The sequence below is a fragment of the Corythoichthys intestinalis genome, chromosome 2 (genome assembly GCF_030265065.1).
Source record: "Corythoichthys intestinalis isolate RoL2023-P3 chromosome 2, ASM3026506v1, whole genome shotgun sequence".
Taxonomy (NCBI): domain Eukaryota; kingdom Metazoa; phylum Chordata; class Actinopteri; order Syngnathiformes; family Syngnathidae; genus Corythoichthys; species Corythoichthys intestinalis.
Genome location: NC_080396.1, coordinates 39156853 through 39182555, shown reverse-complemented (window position 1 = coordinate 39182555; position 25703 = coordinate 39156853). Strand labels below are relative to the sequence as shown.

At 38.5% G+C, this 25703-nt stretch overlaps 1 protein-coding gene across 1 annotated transcript; it reads right to left on the bottom strand.

Moving 5' to 3' along the window:
- Window positions 1–1121: 1121 nt before the first annotated feature.
- On the bottom strand, window positions 1122–25648 carry si:ch211-207e14.4 (interleukin-17 receptor D). Its single transcript, XM_057830008.1, has 12 exons — window positions 25500–25648; window positions 20539–20623; window positions 19218–19376; window positions 15509–15627; window positions 14540–14663; window positions 12916–12954; window positions 12605–12750; window positions 12220–12294; window positions 12080–12140; window positions 11818–11952; window positions 11559–11731; window positions 1122–6874 (listed from the first exon to the last, which is right to left on the bottom strand). Exons 1-12 carry the CDS (start codon window positions 25617–25619, stop codon window positions 6377–6379), a joined length of 1734 nt encoding a protein of 577 aa, XP_057685991.1. The 5' UTR covers window positions 25620–25648; the 3' UTR covers window positions 1122–6376.
- Window positions 25649–25703: the final 55 nt, after the last annotated feature.

The window sequence follows — 25703 nt, the reverse complement described above, 5'->3', positions numbered from 1 at the left end:
ATCCTCCCGCTTAGTCAGTGTTACATAAGTAAATCAGCAAGCTCTGTCAGCATCATATAAGGTGGCATACCTAGTTGGTCAGTGCAAAATAACCCCACACCATAACAAAGGAGCTGATATTGCCTGCAGCAAAATTAAAAACTCCCTCAGTCCAATGACACTATCGTTTTTGTTCTATTAATTTTTGTTTTTTCGTTCTAATTGTTTGGCATATTATCCTGATTAGTTAATGTTGCTGTAGGAAAGCCCCATTGTGAGTGTGAGTGCTTCAGTTCAGTCGCTGCTACACTGGCCCTTCAAGGAGAGTGACGCGCGCACGAGTGACTTTTTTTCCCCTCCTTTCACTGCCGTGTGCACAAGTGACTCTTTTTCCTCCTTTCAATGCGTGCAGTTCGTCCCTAAATCTGCCGTCCTGTTTGTTGCCTTCCGGGTGTTGTGTGTGGATGAAAAAAGAAAACCGCAACACAACATAAAACAATACAACAAATAAATCAAATCCTGAACTGTTGATCCGTTGATTCTCTGGCCGGAGTCGCACCTCCATAGCGTCGCCGGCTTTACACCTCACACCCAAAGAGAGGGATTCCCAGTAAAATTAGACCTCTTTTTCAGTTGCTAACCAATTTGAAATCATTATTATTTCTTGATTTTATCAAATTTTAATTTTCAGTATCAAACGGTCAAAAAATGGATCCTGAATGTTATTTTACAGCATTGATGTGTTGTTTTTTTTGTTTTTTTTTTACACTTTATTGTAAGTTGATCTATATTACTTTTTTCTTGTGATATTAAAAAGAACAATGCTATGCAGAGGTGTACTTACAATAATAATAATAATAATGATTAAAAAAAAAAAAAAAACATAATAATTTTATATACAAATGATAATACAATATACTGTACTTATAGTGGCGGCAGAGAGTGGGGGGGGGGGGGGGGGCGGAACGTTTACGTCATCCTGGGGGGCATAACATGAAAATAATTGAGAAGCACTGATCTAAACTAAGTATCATCCAAGTTGTAGCCAGTTATGGTAACAAATGGACACTTGGTACTTGAGAGGAGTGTGGATTGAGTACAATCAGCGGATACGCCGAGTGTCTTAGACCTATTTGGGCAGGCCTTCCTCCCCATTTTGAAGTCTTATTAAAATTATTTAGCATATTTTTCATTAATTCAAATTTGGTGGACTTGTAAACAACACATCTTTTCTTTGACCAAATCAAATAATTTATCAAAGTTGACTTCCACTGGAGTGTCACTTTATTGAGGTTGGTTCAGAAAAGACATGAATGATATTTCCTCCAAAATTATACTGTACCTATATGTTTCCATATGTAATGGGTGTTCCAATAGCATTTTTAAGACTAGAAGATGGGACTTTTTTCTTGAATTGACTCACATAGAAAATATTTTCCGCTTATTGCCGACTAGTTTGGTATCACGTACAGTATTTTAGCTTTTTGCCGACTAGTTTGGTATTACGTACATCTATCATTAGAAGATCATCTTTGCACCATCGTGGCTCAAAATAGCATAGGACATGACAAAGTTGGTTAAATGGGCATTCTGGTCCTCAATTCATTGTTGTCTGTCAGTTGCACAAGATTTTAAGCAAAGTCATAACTGTAATTTGTTGAGAATGCGATATAATTACATACAATAGTGTACTGTAATTGTTACATGGCACACAGAATGTACAGATGAAATGTCTCTTTATTAGATATTTAAATAGAAAAGCAATAAATAGAACACAATTCAACCAATTCACTTACGTACATACATTACAAATATTGTCTTCTCAACATTTATGTCCCAGACATATGTTTCACAGACAGTCTTGCATATTGAGGTATATCATTGTTAACAATTGCACTCACAAAATACATAGTGCTTGAAAACGCCCAAGATATGAAGGCTTTTACTGGCATGATTTGCTATACAAAGTCTGTCAATCACAATGGAAACATGAATCAGCGCAAACTGTGTTTGAGGTATCCAAGTAGTAGTTGAATGATTATTTAGTACATGAATTAAGATCAAACAAGACACAAAGTTCATTAACGCACTAACTGTCAACACAACGGACTCAGCTCATTAGCCCATCTTGGAAAACACAATGTAAACATTCATATTCATTTTGTGAATATCATTTTGGTACTACATATATTCGGGAGTACACTAGACATACATTATTGTAATATACAGTATACCTTGAGATAAATGTTCTTCCACTTAAGACAGTAATAGCTTATTCATTGACATCAGTAATTACACCATCATGAGATTTGCATTTGTGCAATCTTAAAAATATATAGAAAAGCAAATAATAGAACTCTTGTGTTTGAGTTTGATAGCTTAATTAAATCTTTGGGTGCACATACCTAGTATTCAAAGTGTATTTACACATTTTTTTAGGTCAAAGTGCACTGCTGAGGCAGAAATAGTATGTTGCTCATGGAGGGAGACCAGCTGTAATTTGGCTACCCACGTATTTGCTTCGTGCCACTTTTTGTAGAAGTTTGTGGCTGTCATTAACTAATGTGAGCAGCAGAGAGCCGTGTGGGAATTGAGAAATTTGGATCAGTCCCCGCCAGTGTTGTTAATAACGGCGTTACAATATAACGGCGTTACTAACGGCGTTATTTTTTTCAGTAATGAGTAATCTAATTAATTACTTTTCTCATCTTGGCAACGCCGTTACCGTTACTGAGGCGGGAAAGGCGTGCGTTACTATGCGTTACTAAGTTGGTTGAATAAAAAAAAGTCTGAGAGAAACGGACTCACGGGGACGAGAGCAGAGCAGGAGTGGGGAAGACGCCGTTGCAACCGCGATGCTAGGTGGCTCCAATAATACCTGACTGCAGCCATAGCAGACAAACTACGCCCACATGACACGGTAGATATCATATTATAGAACTAGATGCAAATGATAGACACTGCTGCACTGCCAACATGTTTTAAGGACTACATGCGTTTGTAAACAGCCGCCATCTTAAAGCAGTAGACCTCTCAGGAAGGCCCTGATGTAGAGATCCTTCCTAGCGAACCTAAGTAATTTTTTAAAATCTAAAATGCTCCTAAATCGGCAAAATCTTAACTTAAATCTATCTTTAAATGATGAAACAGTTTTAAAACTTACACATGTTTAAAGTAGACAGAAGGGAACTAATGCAATAACGGGAGAAATTTTAACAACTTTAACGATTGATTCACAACTTTAAATGACTTCCACACACAGCAAAGGTTACTAGCTAGTTATCGCAATACCCTTGTGTCTAGTTAAGTGGAGGGTAAAGAATTGGGCTAGGGCCAATTGTCCCCCAAACACTTTAAGCTTCACATTGTGTGACCTGTGTGTGTGTGTGTGTTTTTTTTTTTTTTTTTTTTTTTTGAGAAAGAAAAAAACATATCACTAGTTACTTTGCCAAGTAACTAATTACTCTTACATTCAGGTAACTGAGTTACTAACGCAATTACTTTTTGGGAGAAGTAATTTGTAACTGTAATTAATTACTTTTTTAAAGTAAAATTAACAACACTGCATGGCACTAAATGCGTTAGTAGACAGCCGCCATCTTAAAGCAGTAGACTTTTTAGGACGGCTCTGTTAAAGAGAACCTTCCGAGCGAACCTAAGTAACTTTTTATCTTCTTTTAATCTTTTTATATAAATACTTCTAAATCGGCAAAATCTTGACTTGAATCTATCTTTAAATGATGAAACAGTTTTAAAACTTTCATATGTCGAAAGTAGAGAGAAGGGAACAAATGCAATAATGGGAGCAATTTTAACAACTTTTTACAGTTGATTCAGGGTAAAGGGTAAATTAGGGTAAAGAATTGGGCTCGGGCCAATTGTACCAAAAACCTTCACAAAAAACTTCACATAGTGTGGCCAATGTTTTTTTTTTTTTTTTTTTTTTTTTTTTTTTTTGAGGGAAAAAAAAAAGTAATTATCACCAATTACTTTGCCAAGTAACTAATTACTCTTACATTCAGGTAATTGAGTTACTAACGCAATTACTTTTTGGGAGAAGTAATTTGTAACTATAATTAATTACTTTTTTTCAGTAAGATTAACAACACTGGTCCCCGCAAAAAACATATAGGCCGGAATTCTTATATAATTTCCTATATAAAGAGTCATCCTTGAAGAAAATACACTATCCGACAATTACAGGATGATTACTTTTTTGTTTGTATGTGTGAATATAATTTGTGTGTGTGCGTGTATAAATCTGTCTTCCGTCTGCTAATATGGATAGTGGCTACTATATGTTTAGATGCGGCCAATAACCCTTTCGTAATCAGGTATTTGACAATACCCCGGTTATGTAAGGCCATGTAAACAGGTTTGAAAACCCCAATATTATTATATTCTGTTTTTTAAAAATCCAATCACTACTCTCGGGTTAATTCTTTTATCAACCGAATATCTGGCCTTGAAACTAGCTATCACCTGAGAAGGGAGCCTTCATTTATGTTCTGTCCATCCATCCATCTTTAACCGGTAACAAGTCGAGTCGCGGGGGAAGTAGTTTCAGCAGGGAGCCCCAATCCCGAGGCACTGCTAAACCAGTGTTGAGATTTAATCCCTCTACCTGGTTCTGGGCCTGCCCCAAGGTTTTTTTCCCAGCTGTTCGTGTCAGGAACACCTCTCTAGAGAGGCACCCTGGTGGCATCCACAGCAGATGCTGGAACGACCTCAACCAACTCGTTTCTACATGAAGGATCAGCGACTTCACTCTGAGCCTCTCACGAATAGCAGCGTTTGTGACCCTGTCTCTGAAGGAGTCGTCGGCTATCTGCCTGAGAACAACAGTTTCGGCTGCTTGTACCCGCAATCTTGTTCTTTCGTTCATGACCATAGGTGAGAGTAGGAATGAAGATGGAAAGCTTTGCCTCTCGGCTCAGCTCTCTCTTCGTTGCAACAGTGCGATAAAGCAATAAATACTGCTTCTGTTGCCCCGATTCTCTATCTAATCTCACTTTCCGTTGTTCCCTCACACGTGAAAAAGACTCCATGATACTGGAACTCCTTCACTATTTGCAGGACCGCATTCTCTTCCCGAAGAAGGCAATCCACAGGTCTCCTGCAGAGAACCATGGCCTCAGATTAAGAGGTGATGATCCTCATCCACGCCTTACACACGGCTGCAAAAACCACATCATCTGCAAAAAGGAGCGATGCAATCCTCAACCTACCAAACTGTATACCCTCTCCGCCAAAACTACAACTCGATAGCCTGTCCGTGACAATCACGAACAGAATTGGTAGCAAAGCGCAACCCTGGCAAAGGCCAACATCTCTTGGAACAAGTCTGATTTACTGCCAAAGACATGGACACAACTCTCAGTTTAGGTTTACAGGGATTGGATGGCCCTATGAAGTCCAGTATATCCCGGGGGACCTGGTCATATGAGTTTTCCGGGTCCACAAAGCACATATGGACTAGATGACCATAGTCCCAAGCCCCGTCCAGGACTCCAGTGAGAGTAAAGAGCTGGTCCGTTGTTCCACGACCAGGTCGGAACCCACAGTGTTCCTCCTCAATCCGAGGCTCGACAATCGGCCGGACCCTCCTTTCCAGTACCTTGTGGTAGACTTTCCCAGGGAGGGTGAGGAGTGTCATGCCCCTGTAGTTGGCACACATCCTCTGGTCCCCTTATTTAAAAAGAAGAACCACCACCCCAGTCTGCCATTCATTCTGTAGTGTCCCAAACTTCCACACAATGTTAAAAAGGCATGTCATATTTATGTTCTGTGCATGCTCAAAATCTAATACAGGAAGTAGTTGCTGCTGCACATTACGTGGCGAAAAACAACTTAAAATCCTTTGGCCTGAGAAGGAAACTCATCACTTCACCAGAGTAGTGAAAGACTTCAACATTAAGTTTTTTAATGGTGGTAAACTGTACCATGGTAGGGAGATTTACAAGAAGGGCGAACAGTTACAAGTTTGTGGGGTTTGGCGAGTTGCTAAAATGATGTGGTTTGTATCATGATGTCGACTCGACTCTCATGACTCTGTGCATGATGATGTCGCCATGCGTCAGACGTTGGAAAGGAGTATGCTGCTTTACTGAAAACCCAGTTTGCTTGTGCATGTAAAATGATTATTTTAATGTCTAAAAAAAAAAACCTGAATATTTAGCATGGTTAGCCTCGACCCTCATAAACATAAACGGTACAGAAGAAGAATGAATGAATGAATGAATGATTGAATGAATGAATGAATTACCTTAACCTGGATATTGGCTGCATAGAAACATAGCCACTGAGAATATATGACAGATTGTATAATGTTATCAGAGAGAGGGGGGGACTATTCTTTTGTTCGTTTCACCTGGGTCTTTAAATTTCTGTCATTGCTTTACTCCTCACTGCCAAATCTCTCTTTACTTTCTTTCATTGCCTGCTCTGATTCATTGATCGCCTGCTGCAAAGCCTGTCCAGCGGGTGACAGGATAAAATCTTCCTGTGAGATGTTGTCAATCTTTACATAACGGCCTGGCGTGTGAAGCGGGACTTGGTGGAGTTGCGAGAAAAGCAGAGGTAAATCGGCTGTCAGCCTGTAACGGAACACGAGCCCTAGTTCGGTGGGAATATCTGTCTCTTCAGAATAACTGAAAATGGCAGCCATGTACTTGGATAGGTCCTTTCCGTCAGATTTGGCTCGGCCCACTTCTGCTCCGATGAGGCCTACCATCCCATTAGAACTAAAGACGCCTTCTGCTGAAGGCCCGCTTTTGCGGCAGAGGCCCCTGGAACAAATTACCAAGACAAAGTCGCTCTCCCGGATCTGACGGGCAAACCAGGCCGTGCGTCCCTCCTCGGCCAGTCCCAGAGAATCCCAAAGATCCAGAGACACCTTGAAGGTATCAGATAACAAGTATTGTTATTTGCTGAGTATTTCCTTTACATTTCATATTTTTGTTAAGAATTGTTAAATAACTAGCCTAAACTACCTAAAAAATTGTCAAGGTTAAGGGCTCTGTTCTAAAAAAACATGGAAAACTTAACCATGCATTGAATTTTAGTAAATTGGATTACTGGCATGGCGTATTCACAGGTTTTAACAAAAAAATCAATCAGGATGCTGCAACTAATCCAGAATGCTGCTGGCGGAGTCCTTAAAAATATAGGACCATATTACACCATCTATGAAATGATTACACAGACTTCCTGTTCATCAAAGGATAGACTATAAAATCATACAGCTGGTCTACGTCATACTTCATAGCCTGTATTTTCTATTTTGTGATTTTTTTTTTTTTCTGTTTTAAAATGTTACTGATTTAACACTACAGTGGGGCAAATAAGTATTTAGTCAACCACCAATTGTGCAAGTTCTCCTACTTGAAAAGATTAGAGAGGCCTGTAATTGTCAACATGGGTAAACCTCAACCATGATAGACAGAATGTGGAAAAAACAGAAAATCACATTGTTTGATTTTTAAAGAATTTATTTCAAAATTACAGTGGAAAATAAGTATTTGGTCACCTACAAACAAGCAAGATTTCTGGCTATCAAAGAGGTCTAACTTCTTCTAACGAGGTCTAACGAGTCTCCACTCGTTACCTGTATTATTGGCACCTGTTTTAACTCATTATCGGTATAAAAGACACCTGTCCCCAACCTCAGTCAGTAACACTCCACTCCAAACTCCACTATGGCCAAGACCAAAGAGCTGCCGAAGGACACCAGACACAAAAATGTAGACCTTCACCAGCACCAGGCTGGGAAGACTGAATTTGCAATAGGTAAAACGCTTGGTGTAAAGAAATCAACTGTGGGAGCAATTATTAGAAAATGGAAGACATACAAGACCACTAATAATCTCCCTCGATCTGGGGCTCCATGCGAGATCTCACCCCGTGGCATCAAAATGATAACAAGAACGGTGAGCAAAAATCCCAGAAACGCACGGTGGGACGTAGTGAATGACCTACAGAGAGCTGGGACCACAGTAACAAAGGCTACTATCAGTAACACAATGCACCGCCAGGGACTCAAATCCTGCACTGCCAGACGTGTCCCCCTGCTGAAGAAAGTACACGTCCAGGCCCGTCTGCGGTTCGCTAGAGAGCATTTGGATGATCCAGAAGAGGACTGGGAGAATTTGTTATGGTCAGATGAAACTAAATAGAACTTTTTGGTAGAAACACAGGTTCTCGTGTTTGGAGGAGAAAGAATACTGAATTGCATCCGAAGAATACCATACCCACTGTGAAGCATGGGGGTGGAAACATCATGCTTTGGGGCTTTTTTTCTGCAAAGGGACCAGGACGACTGATCTGTGTAGAGGAAAGAATGAACGGGGCCATGTATCGAGAGATTTTGAGTGAAAATCTCCTTCCATCAGCAAGGGCATTGAATATTAGACGTGGCTGGGTCTTTCAGCATGACAATGATCCCAAACACACGGCCAGGGCAACAAAGGAGTGGCTTCGTAAGAAGCATTTCAAGGTCCTTGAGTGGCCAGGCAAGTCTCCAGATCTCAACCCCAAAGAAAATCTGTGGGGGGAGTTGAAAGTCCGTGTTGCCCAACGACAGCCCCAAAACGTCACTGCACTAGAGGAGATCTGCATGGAGGAATGGGCCAAAATACCAGCAATAGTGTGTGAAAAGCTTGTGAAGTTACAGAAAACATTTGGCCTCCGTTATTGCCAACAAAGGGTACATAACAAAGTATTGAGATGAACTTTTGGTATTGACCAAATACTTATTTTCCACCATGATTTGCAAATAAATTCTTAAAAAATCAAACTGTGATTTTCTGTTTTTTTTCCACATTCTGTCTCTCATGGTTGAGGTTTACCCATGTTGACAATTACAGGCCTCTCTAATATTTTCAAGTAGGAGAACTTGCACAATTAGTGGTTGACTAAACACTTATTTGCCCCACTGTACATGTATGGAAAGTGCGTAGTGGCTCAAAGCTACCTACACAATATTTGCGACTTTCTCGTAGCAATAGTACGACTAATCTCAAAGTCCTTTTTTAAAATTTATTAATTTGGCCCTAAAACTCTGTCGTATCAGATTTCCTTTTATTGTCATTACACACAAAAAACACTGCAGTGAATACTTATTTACCCTACTCCTATTTCTTTATCGAGTCTTGATGATTTTCATGAGATATCAGTAAAGCAATTTGAAATGCCTTGTGTTGGACTGTGCTATACAAATAAATTTGCCTTGCCTAAACTAACTCAGCTGAAGTTGATTGTAATTGGTTTCAATGGTCTTTTGAGGGTCGTAAGGAAGTTGAAAACTAGTGATGCACGATAATGCATTTTTCAACCGATACCGATAATTTCCTCCTCATTCCAACCGATAACCGATAATGTCAAGCCGATAATTCTATTAAAAGATTTATGTAAAATTTTAAAGTATACACAAAAGAAAATATTACTGTGCAAAAATATAATTTATTGCTCTTTTTTTCAACACAATGTATGAACAAGTCGTCAATTCAAACATCTAAATAATGACAGATTGTCTGACATTGTGTAATGGTAAACCTTTGGCAACAATTACTTACAGAGTAAATACCTAAGTTGCACAAAAATGTGTTTAAAAGTAAGCCATTCCTAACATATATAACATTAATCCGCTGCAAAACACACCTCCTTAAAACTAGTCAGTTTTAAGTGTAAATCTATTGGCAATAAGTGAAATTATCTGCCATCGCTTCAAGTGTATTTCTCTCAGATTTCTTGGAAGAAAAATAGCTAGCTGAAAACAATCTTAACAGCCTTGTTTTAAGCAATACATTATTATACTTAATCCTAAAAAAAAAAAAAAAAAACTTGAAGAAGGAAAGATTTTGAATAATATTTGTGGCTACAGAATATTGATTTAAGAATTTGATTATCTACTGTGACTGTAATTGAGCAAAGAAATAAGTTAAATAATTTGAAAAGTGATTGCTAATGTTATATGCTTTGTTGCACACTGTGAAAATGATTACCTCAAAAGAGCGAGATGTCATGTACCCATTCTGCAGCGCTTTGTTTACATTTGCGGCTTTCACGACATTTGCGTTACAGCAGCTAAACTGCTACACGGCGGTACTATTTGGACAGAGTTGGCGCTCGCATCCGTGTGCGTGTTGTTTTGTGCCTGAGTTTTATTAAGCCGAAAATAAAGGCAGCGTTACAAAGTCATCTGGCCGCTCGTCATTTCACATTCTGAATGCATTATTGACTGGCTGACTTCGTTTTCTCCATGTTTAAATTATCTTATAACCACTGTGCCGTCATGATAAGCTTGCTTACCGGACATCACTTTTTCATGAAGAATGGTGGTCGTATAAACTGCATTATTTCTTTTATCCAGGGCTTTGGTTCTCGTGTCATTAAGGTAAAAAAAAAAAAAACTGTCTCGTCTTGGCGGCAGCTACATTCGTACCGGATAATCCGCACGCCCGCCCCGGCCGGTTCGCCGCGGCGTATTCGGGTCCTGGCTCTGCTCGCACGCCGTGGGGGAACGCTCGAGAAACCGGGGTGTTCGCCGGAGGTCCAGAGGCCGGGGAACCGGGCTCGGCCCGCCCCGCCTAAGGCGAGGCGGCGGCGGCCTGCCGGACAGGCCAAAGCGGCGGGCTCCGTCGGAATTTACCACCCGCCTTGGGCTGCATTCCCAAACAGCCCGACTCTGTATCGTCACAAGCCCTGTAGTTTAGCTTAGTGTTTACAATAGCTTTAGCATTCCTGCTAGCAGCAGCCTCGTATATGTTCCAAAATTCTTTGTGATGCAGTTTTAAGTGGCTGCTGGGTTAGTGGTTTTGAATGAGGACGCGTTCTTTCTGCCTCGTGGAACTTGTACGGTACATGTTTCGCAGATGGCGAGAGCGTCGTTTTTTTAGTAACAGCCGCCATAATATTCAACTACTTCTTGTCTTGTAACTCCGCCTCCTCAACCCCTCCTCCCTCAGGGGCTTCGGAGAGGGGAGGGGTTGAGGAGGCGGCGTGCTTAATTCTTCGGTTGAGCACATTTGGAGGCAAAATCAAGTATATAATTATCGGATTGCATTATCGGTTGAATTTTTTTATTATTTGGATTATCTGTGTGACGTCATAATTGCCATTATCGGCCGATAATTATCGGTGACCGATATTATCGTGTATCTTTATTGAAAACCCTCATGTAATTTCATTGATCTACTGTATATTCAATGTCCTTTCAAATTCATTTAAACCTATCAGCACCAAAAATAAAAATGTCAAGAAGGGTTCCAAGTGGGGTTGAGTATTTAAGAAACCAGGAATTAACACACAATATTGAACAACCTGAAAAATACATAAATAATCAGTACTAGCAATACTTTCTAAACAGTTTTTAATTTATAAAACGAGGTATAATTGTACTGTTTGTGTATGCTGCGGGAAGATCTAAAGAGTTTGCTCATAATTTTGGTATGTAGGCCTACCTAACTGGTTGTGGCTCCGACATTGTTACAAAATGAACCCTAATACACATTACATTTATCCATCAAAATTTGAAAAATTATACATTTCTGTCTCATGTTTTTCATAAAAAAGTCAAGAACCTGAGTGGCCATGTGTTGCTGAACAAAGGCGCCGAGCTTCATAACCGCATTGACGTGCGCAGGGCCATCATTGCTGCTATAGCAAATTAAGAGACGTGGAGGGTTCTTCCGGTTTTCAGATTGTATCATCACTTCCTCCTGGGCCTTCACTTCTTCCAGGCTCTCGGTTAAATCTGAGGAGGAGGGTAACCACCATGTTTACACACTGCTCAACACTGTATATCATAATCAGAAAAGTATACTTCAACTTCTTTTGCACCTGCTTGGAGGTAAGGCTCCTTCATTTGTACGCGCGGTGTCGGCCTTCGAACAGCCCACAGCACGACAACAATGACCACTGCAGCAAAACTCACAGGAATAAATAGAGTCCAGGAGGGAGCTATGGAAACAGCCTCTGAAAGCGGGACAGTTATATTTAGATACATCCGCATTGAAGTTTTAATACTCACTTATTTGTTGCATGTGTTGCCAAGATTACTTGAGGTTGTGGCCTATGCCCAATTGAAAGAGAATTTACATACCTCGATGCTCGACTTGAAAGTTGAATAATTTCCTTACAGCATCCATTTGGTTTGCAGCTATCTGTAACATTGATTTTTTTTTTTTATTAGAATATGACAATAGACATTGTGGATATACATACGTTCCACTGTAGTTTTACCTCGCATGTGTAATTGGCTCCTTCTTTGAGGTCCCTGAGCTCAAAGCTGTGATGTGTTTTGTTTTTAGAGTAATTCTAAAGAAATAAATATTGGAGTCAAATGCAATTACTAAATAAATTGAAAAGCAAAAAATACTTAATCTGAGTCTGGAACCAGTTGTCAGACATAAACAGTATAAAGGATCAAATAAATCATATTAAGAAGTCTGAATATTATATAAGAATGAATCAAATTATTTTTGATAGAGAAATAAAACAGGAATTTGCAATCTAAAAAAGGTTTTATCATTCGCTTAATGAATCTGTAATGTTGCATGTATTTGTAAATCGAACTACTAAAAGTGAACACATTTTTAACAACCAAATATCGAGCAAAATCACTTACAGGTTCAATTTCTGTGTATGTGGTCTTGCCATTTGCTACACAAACAGAAAAATAGCTTTTAATGCCAAAGTTAAGAGGTGCCAGGTTGAAGGTGATGGTCATCACAGTTCCTCGCTGCTGAACATCAACATGTTGCGGATACCAGTCTGCAACCACAGTCAACATTTTCAAATTAGTATGAAGAATTATTCACCGTTTTGTTACATTTGCTCTAATTTCAAAACAAAGTGTAGGATTAATTTTCAATGTACAGTATAAGTGTGTTATGTCTTTGGGAAATGAGGCAAACTGAAGATGGGACTCTGTTTTACCTCTTTTGCATAGTTGAAAGCCATTTTTCTCTGTACATGCTGCAAAAAGAAAAGCATTAATAACTGCAAGTTAACATGTAACGTAAATACAGTACTGCAGAAGTTTTTGGAAATCACTCGCTTAGTTTTCAAGGCTTTTTTTCAATACAGTAATTTTGTTAAGTGGAGAGTGGGGGGCAGAGCCCAGTGACTATCTTTAAATCCAGATGTTATTTTCTCTACTACACTATAAAATATAAGTTGACTTTCCTAAAAAAAAATGTTTTTAACACTTGGTGTTCTTGTGCTTCATACACTGCACAACCCTAAGAAACAACACACATTACAAACAGACATGACATAACAACTGCAATCACTACTCTCAGTCATCCATTGTTGTGGAACGGATATATAACAGCCGATACAGTATTTTACTCTTTTATAAACTATTGTGTTGTCTTGTTACAGGCAGCGCAACAGTTTATAAAAGAGTGAAATATCTACCAAATCGATGTGAAGTAAGTAAAGTAAGTGAAGGTGTTGAAGAGAGCTCTGCTTGACGGCACGGTCAGGCTCACTGTGGATGAGTATGGGAATGTTGTGGTGTCAGAAAAGCGTGAAATAGACGAGGAAGATCTGCGTGTGTCTGAAAGAATGCCCAAAGAACACTGAGTACAAAAAAATAATTTTTTTCTAATTTGACTTAACTGAGATACATCAAGTTAGGCATGTTTTTCAGGCCAAAATTACTACTTACTCATTAAATATTAGTGTTCACAACAGGTCAATAAAAATTGAGTTTGGTTCACTTATCATATTTAATTAAGTTAGGTCACATTCCATAAGCATTTTCATGGTCCTATGCGGTATGAAATGTCAACACATATCAGTCCAGCTCTCGTTAATGTGTGAAATTTCAATGAAATAAAAGTTGAGAAAAATACGGACTTTAAAACACATACTGTGTGCTGGAGGAAATATATCTGCAAAGGCTGTGCACTTGCATATCGCACTACATGTGCGAATTAGTTGAATGGGTTGTTATTTTTCATATTTTTGTACTGTACATTGTCTTAAATTGTTCACTGGAAGGAAAAAAAGACAAACTTTAGTCATTGGAATGAATAATATTGCATTCAAAACTCCTTTTTGCACATTTTTATTAAGTTATAGAAAACCAAGTAAAAATGGGAAAACTCAGGTTTCACACATATTGTGACTGGCAAGTTGGTCCTTCAAGGTTTGAAGAACCTTGATATAAAGTTTGGTGTTTAAAAGTCAATTAAGATGCTTATATTGTCAGTTTAGTGAAGGTGGGTCATTTTGACCTGGAGGACACAGGATACAGGAGTGCCTCAGATTCACCCGAAATAAAGTAAATCTGTTCAAGTAGACTTTTTTTGTGCTAACGTTGACAGGAAATTGGAACCTTGACTAAGCTGCAATTTCCACCTAAACAGAAAATGCCCCAAAGTATCATTATAACAGAGTTTAGTTGCTCTACTTTAGGATTGGGCCAGCTCCTTGCATGAGTGTAGCAAATAACTAATGTGTTATTGCTTGACCAACAGGAAAACATTTGCACAGTGCTGCGGATGATAAGCACAAGCATTTTTTAGTGCAGGTGTACATAGGTACATCTTACTGCGTGTGGAGAAGATCTTGCCACGATAGAAATGCTCCCATTTCTCAGGCACTGGCAGAGCCATAACTGTCAGGGAAAATTGGGATCCAAGGGGGAGGCCTGGGAAAGGGTCTGATTTGTACACCTGCAAGAAGCAAATGCTGCCATGAGTTAATTTGAACAAAAATGATAAAGAGTTTGCATGTTCTTTTTTTTAATGTGCCAAGAAGAGATGTCTCATGCAGAAATATATATATTTTAAGCAGGATTTAAAAAATACAAATCAAAAAACATTTTTCTATCCAAGTTTTGTTTCAAATAAACATTATAATTCATCAATACAGCATTTGGTAGCCTCTGGTCATTAACATGTGCTAGCGTCGATGAACTGTTCGGAAAACTTCCAGAAAGCATCTAATTAAAAACACAATGCTGCTGAAATCCTCGGTCAGGCTGAGGTAAAGGCCTTTCATTGCTATCTGACTGGTTCAAAAACAACATTATGAAATAAAAAGGCCATTGTGGAAAAAGACATTATGAAAAAATACCTTGTGAAAAATGCTTTTTATCTTGTAAAATCTCATGCTGAAAAATGACAATATAAAAAAAGGCTATTGTGGAAAAAGGCATTATGAAATAAAAGAAAAAAAATACTTTTTCAAAAACGCTTATAATCTTGTAAAATGTCTTTCATAATTATATTATCTTACTTTACAATTTAAGGTCCATATTACACAATTTGTGTGTTATTTATCAAAATGGTATTTATTTCAAAATGTTTTTATTTATTTAATTTGGACCCTTTTGGGATTCCATACAAAACAGACAGCAAACAAACATTTCAAACAGCACAGCAAGAACATACTGTACTTTACTACTAATGGGACTATAATTAACCTGGGAGTGTTGGAGTATGATTTTACCAGACCCAAAAATTCCATAAAACAGAACTGTGTTGATATGTAACATGTTGACATCTGTGATAAATACCCTTTGAGCATGTGAAGCAGAGAGCGTGAGGTTTTGATGAAAGAGAAAGAGCTGACATGCAACACCGGAACCTCCCAAAGGCTGCAGAATCACCTGAAAGCCACGCAGGAAGGCAATGCCTGCAGCAAAAGGGAAAATAATTCAAATAAAAACATTTGGAAAAATTATCACACGAGATGTTAGCTGCTCAGTGGGATAAGGCCAAATTTAATGGCCAGTTTTAAGGCAGACAAGACTACTACTATGTAAATTTTCCAGAGATTAAATAATGTTAATATGAAATAAATATTATTAAAGCTCAAGGTCAATTATGTAAAATAATTTAGCTTGAATAATTTAACTTCATTATCATTTAAAAATGAAGGTTCATTTGTTTCATTTTTACCTACAGTGGGGCAAATAAGTATTTAGTCAACCAATTGTGCAAGTTCTCCCACTTGAAAATATTAGAGAGGCCTGTAATTGTCAACATGGGTAAACCTCAACCATGAGACAGAATGTGGAAAAAAAAAACAGAAAATCACATTGTTTGATTTTTAAAGAATTTATTTGCAAATCATGGTGGAAAATAAGTATTTGGTCAATACCAAAAGTTCATCTCAATACTTTGTTATCTACCCTTTGTTGGCAATAACGGAGGCCAAACATTTTCTGTAACTCTTCCCAAGCTTTTCACACACTGTTGCTGGTATTTTGACCCATTCCTCCATGCAGATCTCCTCTAGAGCAGTGATGTTTTGGGGCTGTCGTTGGGCAACACGGACTTTCAACTCCCTCCATAGATTTTCTATGGGGTTGAGATCTGGAGACTGGCTAGGCCACTCCAGGACCCTGAAATGCTTCTTACGAAGCCACTCCTTTGTTGCCCTGGTTGTGTGTTTGGGATCATTGTCATGCTGAAAGACCCAGCCACGTCTCATCTTCAATGCCCTTGCTGATGGAAGGAGATTTTCACTCAAAATCTTTCGATACATGGCCCCATTCATTCTTTCCTTTACACAGATTAGTCATCCTGGTCCCTTTGCAGAAAAACAGCCCCAAAGCATGATGTTTCCACCCCCATGCTTCACAGTGGGTATGATGTTCTTCGGATGCAATTCAGTATTCTTTCTCCTCCAAACACGAGAACTTGTGTTTCTACCAAAAAGTTCTACTTTGGTTTCATCTGACCATAACACATTCTCCCAGTCCTCTTCTGGATCATCCAAATGCTCTCTAGCGAACCGCAGACGGGCCTGGACGTGTACTGGCTTGAGCAGGGGGACACGTTTGGCAGTGCAGGATTTGTGTCTCTGGCGGCGCATTGTGTTACCGACAGTAGCCTTTGTTACTGTGGTCCCAGCTCTCTGTAGGTCATTCACTAGGTCCCTCCGTGTGGTTCTGGGATTTTTGCTCACCGTTCTTGTTATCATTTTGACGCCATGGGGTGAGATCTTGCATGGAGCCCCAGATCGAGGGAGATTATCAGTGGTCTTGTATGTCTTCCATTTTCTAATAATTGCTCCCACAGTTGATTTCTTTACACCAAGTGTTTTACCTATTGCAGATTCAGTCTCCCCAGCCTGGTGCAGGTCTACAATTTTGTCTCTGGTGTTCTTCGACAGCTCTTTGGTCTTGGCCAAAGTTGAGTTTGGAGTGTGACTGACTGAGATTGTGGACAGGTGTCTTTTATACTGATAATGAGTTAAAACAGGTGCCATTAATACAGGTAACGAGTGGAGCCTCGTTAGACCTTGTTAGAAGAAGTTAGACCTCTTTGACAGCCAGAAATCTTGCTTATTTGTAGGTGACTAAGTACTTATTTTCCACTCTAATTTGGAAATAATTTTTTTAAAAATCAAACAATGTGATTTTCTGTTTTTTTTTTCTCCACATTCTGTCTCTCATGGTTGAGGTTTACCCATGTTGACAATTATACGCCTCTCTAATCTTTTCAAGTAGGAGAACTTGCACAATTGGTAGTTGACTAAAGACTTATTTTCCCCACTGTATTTAACTATTTCTATATTTAAATACGTATGTATTCATTTATGCATTTAGATATCCATTTAATTATACCACTGCTGAGTCATTTCACCTACTGCCCATAGATGTGATAAACTAACTATCACGGGCCCCACGACCTTTGTGAAGAAAACGGTGAGGAAAATGAATGAATGAATTCATTCATTCATTCATTTTCCATGCCGCTAATTCCTCACGAGGGTCGCGGAGGTGCTGGAGCCTATCCCAGCTAACTTCGGGCAGTGAATGAATTCACTATTTCTTCAATTTTGGCACTATTCTCCTCTGTGGGCATATACCTGTATGTAATATTTTTAGCTTTCTGTTTTTTTCCACATTAGACTCAGTTTGACATCCTGAAACTCTTGCTGTTGTGTTGTATGTAGTATGTTCGACGGTTCATACATAGCCCCAGGCCAGACTTTGCCCACACATGCTCCTCTTACATGAATGAGGCAAGTGATTTATGGTCTCAGTGAGCTTTTGACAGAAAATATCATACATTCAAAAAACAGCTCTAGGCGCATCCACTTTTAAAAACAATAATAATTTTCATTGCAGAGGGAAGTAGCAACATATTATATTTGCTCCGTTACATTTACTTGAGTTCAACTTTTTGAGAAAAATATTCTCAGAGTAGTTTTACCACGCCATACTGTTTACTTTTACTTGAATCGGTTAGTGAGGAAGAAACTCTATGCTTACTCCAATACTTTGGGCTTCACTAGAGCTGTTAAAGTTTTCCTCTTTATTCTCCATATTAGATTTTACTTCATTTTGGCCTGACATGACACAGTGCCTCTACCAATTTCACCGATGAGACACCGCAACGATAATCACCTGACTCCATTATACCAATCAAATGTAACAATACAGTCACATGACAATACACAAGATTGCAGTCGAAAGCTCTATGATCACGTCGGCTTATTCAATCAAGGCGATGTAAGAAAGAATCTATTTGACATACAGCGCTGTGAACAAGCTTACTCGAAAGCACTTGATTTCAACTGCTCTTCCAGTTTTTATTTGGCACTGATAGACAACAGAAAACTGGAGATATGATCGTTTTAATTTCATGGTAGAAAATATGTTTTATCCACTCTTTGAGCGGATGATGATTCATTTATGTCAATTTTCTAGTCAGTCTCAGATTATTTTTGTGTATTTTTTATTTTTTTTTGTTTGCTTTTATGGTCCTGTAATAAAAAGGTTATAGTAGTACAGTATAATAACAGTTCATATAGATGACGTTGTGCTGAGAAAAAAATACCATTGTTTAAAAAAAAAAAATCTGACGTTGCACACAGTTACTCACGATGTTACTTGAGTATTATTTCCACCAAATATTTTTTTTTACTTCTACTTCAGTAAATCTTTTGGATAACGATAGTAGTAGATAGTAACGATACTCACTTGAGTAACGTTTTTTGCTACTCTACCCACCTCTGATTAGGTGGCATGCTAGCATTCCAAATCACAGTCTCACAAAGTATTTTCATTAGCTGACTTGAAATAAATCTTGTCAATTTTAGGCATAAATAACTGCAGGGGGTGTTTAGGCCTTTCTGACATACGAGTGAGTTACTTATGAAATCATAATTACTTAATTACATTTTTAAAAAATGATATCAGAAAGTGGTTGTAATTTGCTGTATAGGACAAAATAGGTTGCATCTGCATGTTGGCATGTAGGTCAACACACCATATAGACTTGGCTTCCAGGAGACAACCACACTGTCAGTATTAGGGTCCGGATTAGGAAGAAATTCAACAATCACATCAGTAGGTGCTTGAACGTAGTGTTGACAAATGCTAGGGTCCTCTTCACCTAACAGTTTTAAACATGGCCATGGGATGCAACCTAAGGAGAGAGGGTAAAATTACAAAACATGAATAAAGTCATTGACGGTATAACTACATAAACATTTTTTTCCTAAAAATGGCTACATGTGTACAATACTACACATGTATGCATATATTTATACTGTACAGTATGTACTAGCGTAATTAAATTCATCAATACAATTGATTCTCTGTGCAGTTTTTTTTTTTTTTTTTTTTTTAATAAGATGCAGAACCAAAAGCTCCAAAAATTATTGAGACCTGTTGTAGACAAACAACTGGCACTCAATTGTATAAGTGAAGTGGTAGAGAAATACTGTATAGGGAGAAAAATGAAGAGAAACATAGGAAAAATGTAAGTTTATACATTAGCAATATGTTGCGTAGCAGTAACGTAATGAATTCTCAAATAATTTTAATAATAAACTTCTCTGAATGGAAGTACAGTGTAATACAAAACACATTATTACGCTTATGGCCCCAAAATCAAACATTTCTTAAGAGTTGTTTAATTTTGAAGACATCACTGGGATTTTAAATTTAAATTTGCATTGGGTGATAACATTAATGTAGTATATTTACAGTGCATCCCAGAAATGCATTAGAATTGCAGGAGAGCATTTGGTATTGTCTTGTATTGGTGGTTTAGGCAAGGCAAGGCAAGGCAAGGCAAGCCAAATTTATTTGTATAGCGCAATTCATTACACAAGGCAATTCAAAGTGCTTTACATCAAATGAAGATCCACATAGATTAAATGATACGTAAACCTCACATTAAATCATCAAGAAGGTTAAAAACAAAGAACATTGAAACAGTAAATATAAATAAAACTAGAAAATTAATATGACTAACAAAAACAAATTGAAACAGGAAAAAAAATTACACATAAAAATCATATTAAATCATCGAGAGTTAAAAAAACATAATTGGAAATAGAAATAACACCAAAAACAGAATAAAAAGCATATACCTTGAAATTTGAAATATGTAGGCAGTTATCAATATGCTGTGGTATACAGTAGCATTTTTAGCCCTGATTTAAAGGAGCTAACAGTTGGAGCACACTTCAGACCTTTAGGTTAACCACCAAATACGTAAATGTAGAATCAAAAGGACACATGGAGATGAGCAGCAAATGATTCATGGCTGAGGAAATGTACACTAAAAGAATTTCACTTACTTCCAATTAGTTTGCGAGACTTGAGGCCGAGAGCGGTACTGATTTCGTCACTGCTTATTCTGCAGTAGTCGCAACCTGGTCCCCCCTGGATGTGGCACAAATGCAGTCAAACATAAATGGATTGACTATTATGCAATTTCCTTGTGAACAAACAATGGGACACTGAGGTTGTCGTTTTCATCATGTTTGTCCTTGATGGACAAAAAAATCGTACCACTATATTCTGTATGTAATAGACTGGTAATAGAACGGCCACCTTGTCGCAGGTCGAGCGGCTTGACGGCTGAGGTTAAAGGCCAGGCTAGCAGCTAGACTGCCGACACTCACTTTGAAAGTTATAGGGAGGGAGGTTTTCTGAAAATATTACCGTCTAAGAGAAATGCAATCTGGTCCATAAATCGTTTGACATTGACAGAATTCTTAAGCACTGCCAAAATTGGTTAGAAAAGAAATAATGTGCTACCCTGCAGATTTTCAGCTTTGAGTACATACAAATAAGGAGAACGGTGTTGGAATAACAACCCATCTAAATTCCAATTTGTAGGGGCCAATTGGACAAATTACAATAAGCATGAATCATTGATGCAGTCATTGTTTAGCCTTTCCATAAAAATTGTCACTTTTTCATAATTTTTGTCAGCTGTCACATAATGAATACGAGGAATGTAGTTCCATTGGCTGCCATTTAAACTGACGCCATGGAACATTCAATTACCCCATTAACTTTGTTAATGCCTCTCACACAGACAAATAAGAAAATTGGCTGTTCAATCAGGTAATTCTTGTGTATTTATCTCAGACATCTTGGCTTTCAAGTATTCATGTCACAGCAGCTGGAACATCTTTAAAGATTCAAGAACTGCACCCATCAATCTGTTTACTGTATTCCAATTAATCCTAATGTGGTGATCCTTGCCCACACTCCCCTCTTCTCTGACATTTATTGATGTGACACTTCCTTTTTTGACATGTGGCATCAGTTCTAACTTGTCAGGCTGGTTGTGGCAGACCCGGGAGTGCACCTGCATTGCATCAACAATCATCACTACTGCGTTTAAGGAGCGGTCTGGGCAGCATGATTCTGCCAGTCACCATTGGTACATTGGCCAACTACGCCAGTAATTTTTTTACTCTAGTTGTCGAACTCTTGACTAACTCTGTTTCTGCCATTAAAACACCCACCCATCAAAGCCCTCGCCGTCACAGCCGCAGTTACAGCCACAGCCATTGACCAATCAACCCGTCAGCCACTCAACACTAGGGATGGGAATCGAAATCTGATTCCAATTCGGAACCGGTTCCGAGTGTTTCGAGGCCTCGACATCACAATGAAAAAGCCTTAACGATCCCTTTAACGATTCCTAAAGACGCGTATTGCGTCGTGATGTGTCTTGTTGTCCAGACGCATCAATCTAGCATGGCGCCAAGAACCACTCGCTCCAAAGTTTGGAAAGAGTGTGAAAATGAAAGGTTACGACGGGTAAGCACGAGCATTGCAGCCATAAACATAACAATGACAGCACGTAGGTTCAAACGCTCGAAAGTGTGTCTTCACTTCACGAGGAAAAATTACAACAAAGCGACTTGCAGTCATTGCAAGGTGGAGATAACTGCATCGGGAGGGAATACGACTGCGCTGTCCTCACAGAGAGGCTAAGGCTCAGTCCTGGCTATACAGCTAGCTAAACTCCCAAATGACGATGCAGAAGACGTTGGTATAATTTGCTGACTTTATTCAACCATCACTTGAAGAGTGAAACTAAGAATAGATATGAAAAAAATCAATTTCGTCCCCAACAACAAACAGGTTTGCATCAACGTAAATCAGCGATGATTAGCTGCTAATAACAGTAATAACAAATGGTTAGCATTCGTTCGCTAGCATTAGCACATCGTTCAAACCACTACACCAGGGGTTCCCAACCTATTCCACTAAGGCACACTGTGGGTGCAGGATTTCATTCTTACCAAACAAGATGACAACACTTTTTCCCCAATCTGGTGTTTTACAAGTGCAATCAGTTGATTGCAGTCAGGTGTGGCTTGTTTTAGCAGAAGCCTCATTGGTTCAACTGTCTCTGCTGGATCGGCTGGAACAAAAACCAGGACCCACAGTGTGCCTTGAGGACTGGGTTGAAAACCCCTGCACTACACAACTGGATTTAAGTGTCCGATCGCGAGTGGAAACACAACAACAACAACACAAAAGATGATACATACAGGCGTTGCCTCTGTAGATATTAACATTAACAAAGAACGTAGGCTCGTAGAAGTGTTTCCCTCTCTCACTAACTCGCTCACTCGCTTGGATGCATTTCTTCTTCGGGTGTAAGCCCTGTGGCCCTCACAGAAAAAAGTTTGGGGGCCCCTGCTTTAACACATATTGCCAAAGGCAGAACAACAACCTATCTGCCAATATACACCAATATTTTTTATTTCTATTAGATAAATGTTTCAGTAAAATGTTACACATTCTTGTGTATTTGCCACTTATTGCCACAGTTAACATTGAGGCTTTGGGCCTCTTTTGATCTAGTTGTGAGTTTGTAAGGTTGTGACTTCTGATTAAACAAACTCGATGCCAATCAAAACGTTTGTTCTTTTTCCCCAAATTAGAATCGATAAGAGAATCGATAAAGAATCGAATCGTTAAGCAATATCGATAATGGAATCCGAATCGTAAAAATCCTATCAATTCCCATCCCTACTCAACACCATGCCATTGTTCAATAAAAATCCTTCACTCCATGTTTCCTGGTCGCACTTTGGTCCACATCAACTTTGCCTACCTTGCTGTAACATCAAAGTCCCATAGTACACTTGATTGTTCTAATGCAGATATGTCCAAAGTCTGGCCCGGGGGCCAAATGCAGCCCGTGATCAAATTTCATCCGGCTCCCGGCCTCTGTCATAAAATCAATAATGTCTGGCCCGCACACACTTAATAAATTGGTCAGCAGTACAGCTACCAGCATATGAAGTAGCTCACACACTAAATGCTGCTCCTCATTTACACACTAAAAGGCAGCAGCACTCTAAGCAACATTACCCCGTGTGACCCTTTACTTCTAATTTTCTAAAATAGCGACAATCAACAAAAAAAGTTGACTGCTACGGCCGACGCTTCAACGATAGGTGAAAATTGGATTATTTCTTCACTAAAATACGCAACATCTGTGTCTGCCTCATTTGCAAAGAGACACTCGCTGTTTTTAAAGAGTTCAAAATGTGAGGCGATATTACCAAACGAGACACGTTGACATGTACGACCACATTACAGTGAAGATACGCAGCAAGAAATTGAAGCAACTTAAAGCTAGTTCAATTTCACAGAAGCAGTATTTTGCAAGAACCCCGAGAGTCGAAAGAGAATGCCACAAAGGTTAGTTGCGAGATTGTTGAAATTATTAATAAAAAAAATAATAATAAAGCAAAATAAAGCACACAGAATGGCTTGCTAAATTTTGCTTAAATATATTGTTCTACGTAAAGGACGTCAGCCAAGGTCGGCCCCCCACATTTTTACCACACCAAATCTGGCCCCCTTTGCAAAAAGTTTGGACACCCCTGTTCTAATGGGATCCAAGTATAATTACAATTATAATTGTCAAATTTTCCAATCAGCATGATTGGTAACATCTAACTTTAAAGTTAATTTAATTTATTGTTAGGGTTGCCAACTCCCTGAACAAAAAACAAAAAAAAAAACAATAAGGGAGACCTCATTGGTCAAGCCGGCTGGCACGATAACAGTCAACCTTTAATCATTTATTTGTATGTGAAAAGTGATTAAAAAATATATATAACATTGTAATATTTTGACTCAAAGCTGAATAAATTAGGTTACAAGGTACCGTAATTTTCGGGCTAGAAGCCACTACTTTTCCCCCTCATTTTATGACATGACACTGTCACGGGCATTAATTAATGCTTATAAAAGATGTCATTAAGTGTCAAATTTTGTCACTAACTCCTTTTATGCCCAGCTTGGGTCTTTTAGATCCATTCATAAGAGAGCCAAATGATACTAAATGACATCTGTCATAAGCATTTATTAATGCTCATGGGCTACAAGCAACATGGGAACGTAGAGCAACAACAATTACGTCAACATCAAATCACTGCCATTCAATTTATGATCTCATCTTTTATTTTCATGCAGATGAGAAAATGAGCTCACCCTTTGCCCAACAGGTTTGGTGGCATGGTAAAGGAAATGGTGTAATGCTAGGTGGTTAATGAGTGGTAATTTAGTTTCACATAGATGCTGCACAATAATTTACCATCGTGATCAAATAATATTAAAAGGAAAACTAGAAAAAGGAACAGAAAGCGGGGGTGGGGGGGGGGTTTCATGTGTGTAAGTACAACTAGTTTACTATCAACATTTATTGACAATTTTGAGTCCAAAAACAATCAATAATATTTTCACTTATTAATATGCATATTTGTTTGCGATTGTTGTTATGTTTGGACTTATTTAGTTAAATAAGGGTATCACCATAAATCATTATGGAGATAAAAGAGGTAAGAACTACTTCTAATTGTCTTAAAAAAAAGAAGAAAAAAAGTGGTTAAGTAGTTTTCCAGTACTACAAATATTGATTTAAAAATGATATTTATCACTCTAAACAAAAATAAGGTATATTGTCAAGTATTGTTGTAATATGAAAGCTTTTTCATTTAAAATTTCTAATTCTGGTAGGCTATTTAAAAATAAGGATAAATTTAAACAAATCATTTTTATCATACTCTGATGCAGCATCTTCACTAATGCATTAAAACTGTAACAAAACATGTTGCTGACTGCAAAGAAAGTCCAACAACTGCGTCATTCCATGTTCCATTTTCTTATATCTAAGCATTTCCATCATAGTAATGCTTCTTTAGGCAAGGAGGAGGCATAGAACATAAATCAGTAATTCATCAGAGGACATAATGCACACAGCAGGAGGTCTTACCTGGCGAATACATGCTAGACTGCAGTCTCTAGGAGTGATGGCTGTTGCCAAATTATCCAGAGAATGGACAAGGTGACCAAGTATCAGCACTTGCCAGAGTATAATTACTGTCCTAAACATGTTAAAACTAACAACGGGATGTTAAGCTCAAAAACGGAGGTTGTGAACAGAATCAAGGAGGATAAATGTTTTGAGAGCGAATGG

Excerpts from the sequence above, each read along its gene's own strand:
- si:ch211-207e14.4 (XM_057830008.1), bottom strand. The coding sequence starts at position 25,619 with ATGTTTAGGACAGTAATTATACTCTGGCAAGTGCTGATACTTGGTCAC. Across the intron at positions 15,628-19,217 it reads CTGGAAGCCAAGTCTATATG|GCATTGCCTTCCTGCGTGGC; the intron begins GTGTGTTGACCT and ends CTTTTGCTGCAG. Across the intron at positions 11,953-12,079 it reads CTTTCAAGTCGAGCATCGAG|AGGCTGTTTCCATAGCTCCC; the intron begins GTATGTAAATTC and ends TCCCGCTTTCAG.